General features: G+C 54.6%; 1 protein-coding gene across 1 annotated transcript in view; it reads right to left on the reverse strand.

The window, feature by feature from the left end:
• ZNF185 (zinc finger protein 185 with LIM domain) overlaps nucleotides 1-12,639 on the reverse strand; it is a 54,817-nt gene that overhangs the window by 15,572 nt on the left and 26,606 nt on the right. The window contains exons 16-21 of the mRNA XM_067023384.1: nucleotides 10,759-10,854; nucleotides 9,947-10,036; nucleotides 4,801-4,971; nucleotides 3,305-3,385; nucleotides 2,811-2,921; nucleotides 1,632-1,712 (exon numbers count right to left, since the gene is read on the reverse strand). Of these exons, the coding sequence (XP_066879485.1) occupies nucleotides 1,632-1,712; nucleotides 2,811-2,921; nucleotides 3,305-3,385; nucleotides 4,801-4,971; nucleotides 9,947-10,036; nucleotides 10,759-10,854 (630 nt within the window). The remainder of the gene's footprint in view (nucleotides 1-1,631; nucleotides 1,713-2,810; nucleotides 2,922-3,304; nucleotides 3,386-4,800; nucleotides 4,972-9,946; nucleotides 10,037-10,758; nucleotides 10,855-12,639) is intronic.

Here is a 12,639-nt window from a genome sequence, read left to right on the forward strand (position 1 = left end):
GGAAACATTCCAACATAATAGGGTGCTAGGTTACACGTTGGAATTAGGGATGATTTTTTTTTTCCTTTTCGCATCTTCATTTTTCAATAATATGACTTTTTATAATAAAAAATAATGATAAAAAACCCCCTGTTTCCAGGGAAGGGCAACTAGCTACAAGCTCTGGGATATGGTTTAGTGAAGCTGTCGTGCTAACAGGAGCTGTGTGATGACCTCCTGAGGTTAAGTGACCTGCTTAAGGTCATGCTTGGAGTAAGGGGTGAGCCAGAATTTCAGCCCAGCTTCTGATTTCTTCTGAGATTTAAGCTTACCTCTAAGCCTCCTGGAAGGTAAAGCAAAAGGCAAAAACACACTGGACTACACAACTCTAAGTGCCCCATTAAACAAAATACTGGTGGGACTGGAAGAAAAACCAGGAGATGGACAGAGGTCATAGAGGCAAACGCTAGATGGTACCACAAGGCGGGGGCTTCCCTGGCGGTCCAGTGGTTAAGACTCCGAGCTTCCACTGCAGGGGGCACAGGTGCGATCCTTGGCTAGGGAACTAAGATCCCACATGCTGCGTGGCATGTCAAAAAACCCCCAAAGAAACAAACAAAAACAAAAAACCACATCCCTGAAAAAAGCTATAGAGACAGAAAATAGTGGTGGCCAGGGGCTGTGGCTTGTGGTGCTGGGGGTGCTGCGAATGGGTCTGGGGTTCCCTTTTTCTGTGATAAAAATGTCCTGGAATTGGATGGTGGTGTTGATCGCACGACGTTGTAAATGTACCAAAACCCACTGGACTGTGCACTTTAAAGACTGAATTTTCTGATATATTAATTATATCTCAATAAAGCTACTAGGAAAAATCACTCTAAGGAGTTTCAAGTGAAGGAACTGAGGCTCATAAAGGTTGGGCATCTTCTCCAAAATGATCCAGCAAATGGGGGCTGAGCAGGCACTTGAACTTGACCCCCTACGCCCATGATCGTCATTCCACAGCAGCAGTGAAAGCTGGTCTGGAGTCCCCAGAGGCCCAATCCTGAAATAAGGCCAGGATGCACCTCTCTGTTACTAAAACCCTCACCCTAGCAGTGGGGTGATGGACGTGTCTCAGTGTGGGTTAGATTTCAGCTGAGGTGGCATGGAGGTGCCCTTCAATATGGCATCCAGAAGCAAGCAGACAAAGAGATGACGAGTGAAATGTGTGTTCAAATGAGGCAACCTGGCGTGCTGGCAGGAGCATGGGAGCTGAAGAGAGGAGCCCTGAGTTCTGGAACAGGATGGAATTAACTAGATGGTTCTTAAGGGCCTCACCAGCTCTATCAAGAGTGATGCTCTCAGGATTTCACAGAAGAAAGCTCGTAGTCTACCAAGAAACAAATACAGGCAGAAATGGATGGTGCTGGAAGTGGAGCGTAGGATGACTTAATGACAAAAGGGGAGTGCAAAGGCATCGAGTTAGGTAGAACATCTGGAAAGGCATAAATCATGTCCGTGAGCGGTTAACGCATCTACCTAGTCAATAAATGATTACACGGAAGGTACTGTGGGTGAAGTACTTAATGAGGTACTGGGGATGCAGGAATGAGGACAACACAGGGCCCGGCAGGAGAAGGCCGGGCATGGAAAGATCGGGGACTTCTCACCTGCTATAGAATGAAGACGGTGGCTTCCCAGAGGACACCTCAGCAGCATTCAGATACTCCTTCATAAAGAGAATCCCTTTGCTGTAGAAAAAGCATAGCAGAACACAAAGAGGTATACTGGAAGATTCCAGGGGACCGGGCCTGACCTAAAGCAGGGGTCCAGGACAGGAAGGACCCCCATTTTGTTTGAAGGAAGTGCAGGAGCTCATGGGAATGCCTGGGGGCCGAGGTGGTGGTGCTCTAGCCCCCGCCGGGCAACAAAAGCAGGAAACAGGAGCCGCTAGGCTGCTGAGCCCACTGTGGACTCGGGCTGAAATCAAAGCCCATGAGTACAGCCTGCTGTGTGTGGACTTGAGAGTGCTAGAAAGACGCTCCCCGCAGCCAGTGGTGGGCGCTACCCTCCCGAGACTTCAGTCCAGTGGACTTTCCATTCTCGTCTTGGAGCACATTTTGTTTCCCTTCTGCCTGGGACCGAGATCACCTCTAAGCCTCATCTTACACTGTCAAATCTCCATCGGCAATGGAACCTCTCCCTTCTCACTCGTGGAGCTCCCGGGTGAGCTCAGGAAGTTGCCTCCCCCTGGGCAAGGCCCTGGCAACGTTGGGAGCAAGGTCTGCCTCACGATGGGTTCTCACCATGACACCAAATTTGGCCCCATTTGCATATGCTCTGCACTCCAGCCTCCTGGCTTGACGGCAGCAGCCGCTCCTCTGGTCTCTGCTACACACACACACACACACACACACACACACACACACCTCACTCCGCCTCCTTGTAATGGCTCCCTTCCTGCACTCTAAGATGGCAGGTGAGGACAGGAACTCAGGTGAGGCAGTGGTTATAACGTGAGAGAGACAGACGTAGGCCCTGGCCTCGAAGGGATTTCTTTGGGCTTCGCAAGCACGTTCCCCAAGAAACGTTAGCAAGCTCCAAAGGATGGCAGAGCCCTCGGAAGTGCCAGCTCAGCTTCTCACTGGGAGACTGTTGAGGCCCACACACAGGAATTCACATTAGGGGACCTTGGGCTACGCTCTGTGGCCCCTTGACCCAATGGGCTGCTGAGAATTGGAGTAGGTACTAGAGCTAATATCAGGGAGGTGACGTGGGACAAAAGCCGAGTCCTTCAGCTCCCGGGAGGAAACAGCCCACAGAACCTCTCCCAGATTGTCCCTTCTTACCTGGTTGAGTTAGACTCCAATTCACTCGGGGAGGCGGGCACACAGACATGAGGCTGCTCCGAGGCGGCAGTGACGGTAACAGTGACCATACAGCTTGCGGGGCTGCTCACCCTGGCAGAAGTGGAGGGAGGAGCGAGCGTGTCAACACTGAGAGCTGGCGTCTTCCGGGGCCGAGCGGGGTCCTCAGAGGCTAATGCCGAGACTGCCACCTCAAAGACTTTCAAAGAACGCTGACGTTGTTTAAACAACCCTTGAAAATCACTGAGCTGTCTGTTCCTTGAGGCTCCTGAGATCAATGGGTAGAAGTACTCGTTTTATAGATGAGAAAACCCAGGCCATGTGACCCAGGTTACATTGTAAGTTGGTGGCAAGACCCCAACCTTCCAGCGTGTGCCCAGAACTACGCCTGCAGCCAAGGGCCTTGGCCAATGACTCACTTGGTTACAGCAGAGCTACGGGGCTAGCAAGGACTTGACAGACACAGCCCCGCTCACCTCCTCAATGGGTGGGGCAGCCCCTTCCTGGAATGAGCTCCCTTCCCCCATCCTCCAGCGAAGTTTCTGGAGAGCACAAGGCTGAGGGAGAGAGGGACAAATGAATTTAGGTGTCACCGAGAGAGAGAAAGAGATGTGGATGGACCTCATCTGGAAGTCACCTACCATATGAAGAAACAGGAGACTGACGGGTATAATGGTTTTTCTGAATCTCCACCACTTGGCGTAGCACACAGCCCCTGGCCTGGAATCCAGCGCCCAGGACTGCGCCGCGTGTACCTGATCGCTCTCGCACCTCTGCACGTGACACCACTTTCTCCTCGGGGGAGCCATTCCCAGAGTACCTGCCCTCTCACCCCAGGCTGGGTGAGGTACCCGCCTCAATGTGCCCAGCCACCGTGTGCCGAGTCCCACGTCACTCTAGGGCACAGGAATGCACCGTGCAGCCTGAAGGAGGTGGACTGGCTGGGAGGGGAGGCCCAATGGGAACCTGAAGAGACAGACGGGGGATACAGTGCAGAAGCAGAGAGCCAGAAGAGGACTGAGTACAAGAGGAAGGAAACAACGTCCGCTTCTCACTGAACAGCTAGCAAGTGTCTGGCATCCTCTGATCCATACACAGCATGACCGTCGAGGGAACAGAGGAGCCGAGGGGGCAAGGAGACCTGAAGCATAAGGAGGAGCCGGCTTATCAAAAACGGAGAGGCAGCGGATATGGCACAGTGATGAGCAGCACCGGCTCTGGGCTGACTGCCGGGTGCTAATCCCTGTTAGGCCACTGCCTGGCTGGGTGACTACTGGCCGGCTAGTCAACCTCCCCCCGCCGCAGCCCCTCAACTATACAACGGATAGAATAACGGCAGCTCCCTCATAGGGCTGGTGTGAGAACGAAATGAGTGAGGACACATAAGCACGAGGAGGATGCCTGCACGTTCTCAGCAGCAAATGCTGATGCTTCCCACCGCGGTGTTACTGCTGTGCTCTCTGTGTGCTTCCTGAGGCTGTGCTTGGGGGCCTGGCCGTCTTGTTCACTGCCTACGAGTGGTTCATATGAAGTACCCGTGTATCGTCTCTGGGTTATTCCCAACTCGTGGCCACTCTGGGCAAAGATCTCTGGAGAGCTAACAGAACGCTGCAATGCCGCCATACAAGGCCCAGCTTAGAAATCTTCGAGCCCCATGAATGGCAGGGCACCCCGTACCCTCCTGCCAAGCCAGGTCTTCACGCTCCACGCGGCTGCCAGACAGCACGGTTCTCTGGGCACCTTCCCTCTGTCAGGTTTGGTGTAACAGACTTGCTGCTGTGGCTGCAAACTCAAGCCCACAGAGATCTACCCCTGGGATGCTCATTGCTTGTCAGCCTCCCATGGGCTCCTAGCCCATCACACCTGCAGAAGGTAGCTGCCATGCCTAGCATGTTAGGGTTTGTTCTGGGCTCTGGGCCCTGACAAAAGTCAGCTTCAGGCAGGCAGGAGTGCAGCGCAGAGTGGCCCTTACCTGCTGGCCTGGCTGTCCACTTCCAGGTGCTGCTCAGGGCTGCTGGGGTCTGCCGGCTTCTGGGCGGGTGCGGCTGGGTCTCCCCGGTCATCTTGCTGGGCTCCAGGCCTCCCCTGCCAGGCGTCTCCCACTTTGGTGACCACATTCTCCTCCTGAAATTCAGGCAAGGCGCTGCGGAAGAATAAGCCCTTGGTTACCGACTACCCACCGATGTCCCCTCCCGTGGCCACAGCAGGCTCCTCTCCCAGGAGGTGGGGCAGACAGAAGCCCGGCCTGGCCCCCACCTCGGGGAGAGCTCGTGTCTTCCTCAGGGCAACCCCAGCGCCGCTGCTCCCCTCCCACCAACAATGGCTGTCCCCACGTGTATTACATGAAGCCTGAGTCCAGGTGCTTTTGTCACCCCCTCAGTCCAGCAAGGAGGGAGTGCCTTCCCCGCTGTCCTGGGCATCAAGCTCTCTGGGAGATCTTCCTTCCTTCCTGGCCTCACGGCACAGCTACCCTCGCACATCCCCATCCTCAGGTGCTTCGGAGGGCCCTGTTCTCAGTGCCGGTGCCTCCTCCGCATCCCGTGTGACGGTGCTGCTGCCTGGTGGCCTCCAGCACCGAAGATGTCATATATGCCCACTGGCCGGGGCCAAGACTGAGTGAGATTATTGAGAACATGAGTCTAGCATTCCAAAAGATGAATATCTAGTTCACCATCCACCTTGATCCTGGCCCATCCCGAACTCAACCCTCCTAACATCAGCAGCCCGCCTCCAAAGGCTGGTGGGGCTATCTTAGGACAAGAAGATCACACCACCAGCTACCTCCAGCCCTAGGACTCTATTCATGGAAGTTAATCCCACAGTTGGCACGCAGGCTCGCTGCCTTCAAGCTGGAATAACAAGGGGGGTGGAGCTCATGCCTTTTGGAGAGTATGCTCTCCTCAGTGTCAGTCCGTTAGCCAGCAGAATGCCCTGACACACCCGCCCCACCTCTGCCTGTGACATACAGGCTTGAGCCAAAGGCAAACCAAGAAGGCCTAAAGAGTTTGTTTCCCAACTCTGGAAGCCCTGAGCTAGCTTTACCATGGACTTAATCAGAGTCCTGTACCAACCCATATCCCCTATAGAATCACGGTAATAGAAGTTATCCTCACCAAGTCTGTGAGTAAAGCCAAGATTCTCAGCAGAGAGCAATTTGGATGTCCACTGCGACACAGGGACAAGTGGATGAATAAGTCTCCTTCACCCTGGGCCTCAGAGCAGAGTCACTACAATTATAGGCGGTATAACCCACCTAACCCCTAAAAAGGAAATCTTAGTAAGTCACAGGAAGTCTTGCTGAGCAATGTAACAACACAGAGGTCTTCCAGGCCCCTCATGAACTGCCTGGAAGTCAAGTGTGCTACCTCCATGACACTCCTCCAATGGTGGACAGCAGTTGTCCGCGGTGAACAAATGTGGTTAAAGTTCACCTGTTCCTAACGTGGAGAGAACATAAACCTGCGAAGCTCAGACTTGCAACAACAGCATATACTTCGGATGTAAAGTCTAATAACACAAATTTAGTGGGGAGAAGGTGAGCTAATCTATCTTATTAAATGAAGTCAGGCCAATAAGGCTGGTAAAGGGGACCAGAGGCCAGCTTGCTGCGTGTCCTTAAATAGTTCTGGTGGAAAGAGACAGTCCTCTGGGGCTGGTTTATTTGGCTGTAACTTCTTATAAAAGGAGAATCCAACATTTATGTAGTACTTTGTGCCAGGAAACGTCCTACATGCAAACACATTTAACCCTCACAACAACCCTGCGTGGTAGGATCTATTATGGCCACTATTCTATAAGTAAGGAAACTGAAGCACGTAGACGAGTATGATACCCAAAACCACATAGCAAGTAACTGACAGAGCTTAGGTTCGAGCACAGGAGTCCGTGCTCACCATACTATACCACCTCTTCCTGTACCTGTACTGTGATGAAGCAAACCAAGTTAGAGTAGAGTAGAGTTCCTCAACTTTGGGACAGCCCCACTGCTCTGCAGGAGGTCCCTGCCCACCCCGTCCCCCTCCTTCCCCCACCTCTTAGGAACAAGACCCTTCTCTACGGAGCCCCAGCGCCCAGAGCAGGCAGCTCCGCCCGAGGTCCCTCGTGGTTGGAGGGTCGAGCCGCCCTCCCCGCGTGTCCACAGCTCCTGGCCCCGGCCAGCTCTGAAGACCAGCGCCCGGAGACCACCGACACCAGGGCACCCCGCCAAATAGCCCCTTTGGCTCCTTGCGGGCACCCAGCTCCCTTCCTCTCTCCCGCCTCCGCCGGCACTGCGGCGAGGGTGCACACGTGGTCGGGGGGACTGCTTCGGCCCCAAGGCCGGTGGAACCACCCATGTCCTCCAGGCCGTCGGGGGAAGGGCAAGGGGGAGCCCAGGGTGCCCGAGATGGGCGGCCCGACCCAATTGTGATCCTCGCGCGCCATCTAGCGGCAGGCGCGGGCACGACCGCGGGAGAAGCGCCGCCGAGGCCGCTCACGCCCACGGGAGCCATTTCGCTGTGGGGACGGTCCCGTTTCCCGATGCACACCGGACCAAGCTCGCGGCTGCAGGAAATGGCGGCGCGCGCAGGCGCACACTCGCCGAACCCAAACGCGCACCCTCCCGGGGCGCGCACGCGCAGGCGCACACAGGACGATCTCACGCTGGTCTAGACTCAAAAGCGTGCAGGCATGCGCGAGTCTCGGGAACGCACGCGCAGGCGCACACGTTCTGTGCCGGCGCGCGTGCGGAGGCGTACACATGCGTGCCGGCGCGCGTGCGCAGGCGCACACTTCCGTGCCGGCGCGCGTGCGCAGGCGTACAGTGCGGGCCGGCGCACGGGGGCAGGCGCTCACATTACGTGCCGGCGCGCGTGCGCGGGCGCACACGTTCCGCGCCGGCGCGCGTGCGAAGGCGTACACATGCGTGCCGGCGCGCGTGGGCGGGCACCCACATTGCGTGCCGGCGCGCGTGCGCAGGCGCACACGTTCCGTGCCGGTGCGCGTGCGCAGGCGTACAGTGAGGGCCGGCGCGCGTGGACAGGCGCTCACATTGCGTGCCGGCGCGCGTGCGCAGGCGTACATGTTCGTGTCGGCGCTCGTGCGCAAACGCACAGTGTGCCGCCTGCGCAGTTCCCTGCAGAGCAGGTGGGGACTCTGTCCACCTTTTTTTGTTCCCATTGCAGAATCTCCTGGCCTTCCATGACATCGTGACAGCTCTAGGACAGAGTTTGTCAGCCTCATCATTATGGACATTTTGGACTCGATAACTGGTGGGAGCTGTCCTCTGCACCGTAGGACGCTGGGCAGCATCCCTGGTTTCCACCCATTTGCCGGTAGTACCCTCTTCCCAGTTGTGGCAATCAACAGTGTCTTCAGACATTGCCAAGTGACTCTTGGGTTGGAGGTGGGGGAGATGCCCCTGTTTCAGAACCACTACCCTAGAACAACTGAATCTAAATCTCTCCGCGTGGGTCACAGGGTACTTTAAAAAAAACAACAAAACACTTCTCAGGTGATTATCAAGTGCAGCCAGAGTTATGAAACACTGATCAAGAAAGTTTGTTTTGATTTTGCAAACTTTTAATCAGAGAAAATTAGTTCTAAGCCTGGACTCTACAGTTAGCCAGATCCGAGCTCTATTCCTAGCTTGGCTCTTCATAGGAGCCCTCCGTTTCCTCCACTGTCAAATTGCGTAATAAGAAGCCAGATCCTTCCCCAGGTTTGGGGAATATTACATGCGATTGTGCAGATGGCATGCTGTACACATTAACCATCTGACAGTTACTGGTTCTGGGTCTTGAGAATAGGCTCCAAAGAACAGAGTTCATAAACTAGCTTTTCAAAGTTTTTCCTGGGGTTTTTCTTAGAGCCTCTTCAGTTGCGACTCAGCTCTGCCATTTGGAATCCCTTGACAAGTCAGTTAACCTTTCTATGCCTCACTTTCCCCATCTTATCCATTTCACAGGGTTGCTGGCAAGAGTAAAGCACCTGGCAGAGCGCACTATAGGTGTCAGCTTTTGTTTTCACTCCGTTAACTGTCAGGGCAATTTGAAACAAAAAAAGTCACATAATAGGCCCTCATACCTTAGAGATCCGTTACCCACCCCACCGCCAGCATCACGGTTTATGTAGGGGTGACAAATGTAAAAAAGTAGCTGTAATGTGGTGTGAAATTGCAAAAGTTCACTCACTTTTTAAACACCTGCATCAGACCGTGTTCATCTCTGGCTTAAAACTTGAAAGAAGATCCAATCTCCCTCTCATGGCTTACCAGGGCACGGTTCCATCTATGGTCCCCCTCACTGGGTAGGCTACTTTATGCGTTGGAACCTGCTAAGCGTGTTTCCCAAAGCAGGGTTTTAAGTTTGCTCTTCCTAGAGTTGGTTCCTCCACTCATCTAAGTAGTGCCCTCCTCACCACCATGACTCTCTATCGTAGCACCCCGGCTGTTTCTTTCAAAGCACTGTTCTTCCCAGGAGTCACAGACACCTGACTTCCAGTCCTTTGTTGTTCATTATAGTTAGGCACTAAGCTCACAGGATTGTGGGGAGGGCCGTATGAGACACTGAGTACAGGGCTGTGCACACAGTAGGTGCCCCAAAGTGAAGTAGCTGTTGTGATTATTAACGATATCTGATACAAAAGGCCAATCAGCCCCTGCCTACCTTGACAAACCTCATGTTCCATGCTTAGCTACTTACAGAGCCCAGTAAACACCAGGTTATTTGGAGTCCTTTGTACATCCTGTACCCTTTGCTTGGAGGACTCCTATTCGCCTTTCAAGATTCAGCTCAAAAGTCACCTCTCCCGTGAGTCTGTCCTGGGGTCCCTTTCCCCTGTTCCAGTCTGGACCAGGTTTTGTCCCCCATTAGTCCTGTCCGATTTGTCTGTGTACTCCAGTCTCCAGCACAGAGCAGGTGCCTTCCAAGTGGTTGCTGACTGAAAGAGTGGGTGACTTCCTGACTATGGAGGACTTCCTGGCGGAGGCCAGAGGTTTCCAGCTGGGGCTTCAGCCCTCGCCACGTCCCTTGGGCCAGCTCACGGGCCTCACTGGCCTCACCTTCCCAGCCAAAGGCTAGTGTACACTTGAGCCGCCTCTCTCCACCACACAAGCTCAGCACTGTTGGCTGATGCCTTACCCCTTTGGGTCCATCTCCATGTCCTCCAGGTGTGCTGGGCTGTTGCTCTTCCTGTCAGCCAGGACAGCAGAGGCAGACGTGGCAGCAGAGCTGAAGGACGAAGCACACAGCCCTGCTGAAGCCTCAGACCCAAGGAGACTTGGGGCCCAGGTCTTCCCCTTCCCAGCTGCATTCTCACAGGAAAGGAGGACCTACATCTGGCTGTGACCAGCTTGGAATTCCTGGGGAAGTGTCCTCCTAGTTTGGGGTCCCAGCATCCTTGCATGACCTACACCTCCCGGGGCTCTGTGGGAATCGAGAACGATCGTTCCTTCCTAAATGTTGCACACACCCACAGCAAAATGGCCGCTTCCCACTGGTGGATTGGTAGATGAAACAGGGCAGAAGCCTGCAGCCTGGGGCTGCACCACCTCTCCCCATCGCACCTTTGCACCTCCCCAGCCACCTCCACATGCTCCCTGGGGCTGAGCCCTCTACTGCCGGCTGGCTGTCCCTGGGGTTCTTCCCACCGACTGCTCCTAGCAGGGTCTCTTCCCAAGCTACACTTCTCAATGCCCTCTTCTCTGCCACCTCCCCCTATGGGTAGGTGCTGAGTTGTCTGGGTTCCCTGACTTATCACCTGTACCCACTCCTCCACTGCCCCTGGTGGGTGGGTTCACCTCCCAGCCTTCTCTGTCCTGCAGTGATCACCTGATGTGAAGATGGCGTGGAGCTGAGAGGTTCAAGGGGGACCCGGGGGCGCTGGACGTGAGGATGAACCCTAAGGCTGTCTGGCAATGGGATTGGTCATTGGGCAGTCGCCCCACCCTTACCTGCTGGCTGCTGGTCCAGGCTTGTGAGGCTGTGAGTTGGCGCTGGGCACCTCCTGATCGTCCAGGAGAGGGGTAAAGACAGCAGGTGAGCACAGCCTGTGGAAGGAGGCCAAACCTGGTCTTGGTTCAGGACTTTGCGTCTTTATGTCTACTGCCCCCAGGAGGGCGGCTTCTCTTCCCAACAGAGGATGGGTACTGAGGAGTTCCTCCAATGGGTGCTTGAAGCACGGCACTCACTCACATCCTACAGCTGACTGACACCAGGACGGCGTGGCCTCGTGGTGAAGCGCGCACTCCCGGGGGGGGGGGCACATTACTCTGATTCAAATCACAGCTTTATTAAGCTTCTGGCTGTGTGACCTTGGGCACATCAACTGACCTCTCTGGGCCTCAGTTGGATCATCAGTGAAATGGGGTGACAATCGTGTCCGCCTCATACATTTTCTGAGAAGAGTAAACGAATCCATAGACGCCAAGTACTCAGAAAAATGCCTGGGCCCCAACACGTGCTAAAGTGCTCCTGTGATGATTACGGGGCCCTGTGGCCATTTGCAGAAGCAGCAACCCTCTGCAGTCCGTCTGTGCCCATCAACATGATACAGAGTCAGTGGGTGCTGTCTTTGCAGCCTTCCCAGGTAGAGGCTGAGTTCTACGTCTCTGGGTGACTCACAGCACATGCCGAGCAGTTAGTTACCTGTGCGAGCCCGCACCCTCCACTTGAACTAAGAGTACCTCGTGTTTGTTTCCACACCCACTTACACCAGTTGCACTTGCAACCATAATCACTGAATTCAATTAGTAAGTAAACTCATAAAAATGAATGGAAAAGGGGAGTGGGTGTTTTTTTCATGACAAACCACCTTTTCTTTGCAAAGCCCATAAAAGCAAGTCTCTTACAAGTCATTGTCTGTAGAAGAGACAATGTAAAAGACTGTTAAAAGTCATAAAAGTCTAGAAGATATTCAGATAATTTTGCAAGTTAATACGAGCTTTGGCTTCATTTTAAGGAAACGGAAAGCAGAAAGCAAGGACTTCATTTCGTGAGGGGGCATAGGCAAGCAGGATGTTCTCGATGAGTATTCGAAGACGAAGCAGTCAAGAACCAAGCCCAGTCATGTTGGACCAGAGGATGGAGTCAGCCTGCAGGACCGTGCTGGCCAGCTCAGAGCACCGAGGGCCCGGCCCCGTGGCGTTTCCTGGCAGACGCTGGGGCCTGTCATCCTCTTCCCGTGTTGGCTTGTGCTACTGATTTGGAAGTCGGGCCTTGGGGGTCCAGGCATCAGTTGCAAACTAGTAAAGTTAGTCAGGGCCAGGGGCTCCCGGTGGGCTTGGGCAAGTGGGGGCAGCTGAGAGGGCCAGCTGGGAAAGCAGAGACTCCCTCCTCGGCCAGGGTGCTGCAGGGCAGGGGTGCCGGCTGGCAGCGTGCCTTGGTGGCTCTCTGTAGACACCGGCTTCACCGTTCCTCCCTGGCCATCTGTTCTGAACCGTAAGGGCTCCAGCACAGCTTGGGGCTGAACTATCTGTGCCAACGTCTGTACACCTAACCTTTGTCCCCAAGGATGAGTCATGCTTGGTTTGGAACCACTTGGGGACAAGTGGGACCTTGCCACTCCCCAGATCACCTGAGAAAATGGCCCCTGACTCCACCCAGGTCTAAGAAGTCAGAGCCCAGCTAGACACGCTCATGTCCTACTTTGTCTCACTGGGGCCACTGCTTTTCCGCTCACTGAACTTGAGGGCAGAGCTGGCCAGAGGAGGAAGGTGGAGGAGGCTCTGGGGCTTCTGGAAGCTCAGCCAAGAAGCAGGAAGGCAGCGATTCATCCGTCATTCCCTCCTCCACATGCTTGTCCTGCCTGCCCTTATACCTACTTGGGAGGAGCT

Source organism: Kogia breviceps, chromosome X, assembly GCF_026419965.1.
Source record: "Kogia breviceps isolate mKogBre1 chromosome X, mKogBre1 haplotype 1, whole genome shotgun sequence".
NCBI lineage: Eukaryota > Metazoa > Chordata > Mammalia > Artiodactyla > Physeteridae > Kogia > Kogia breviceps.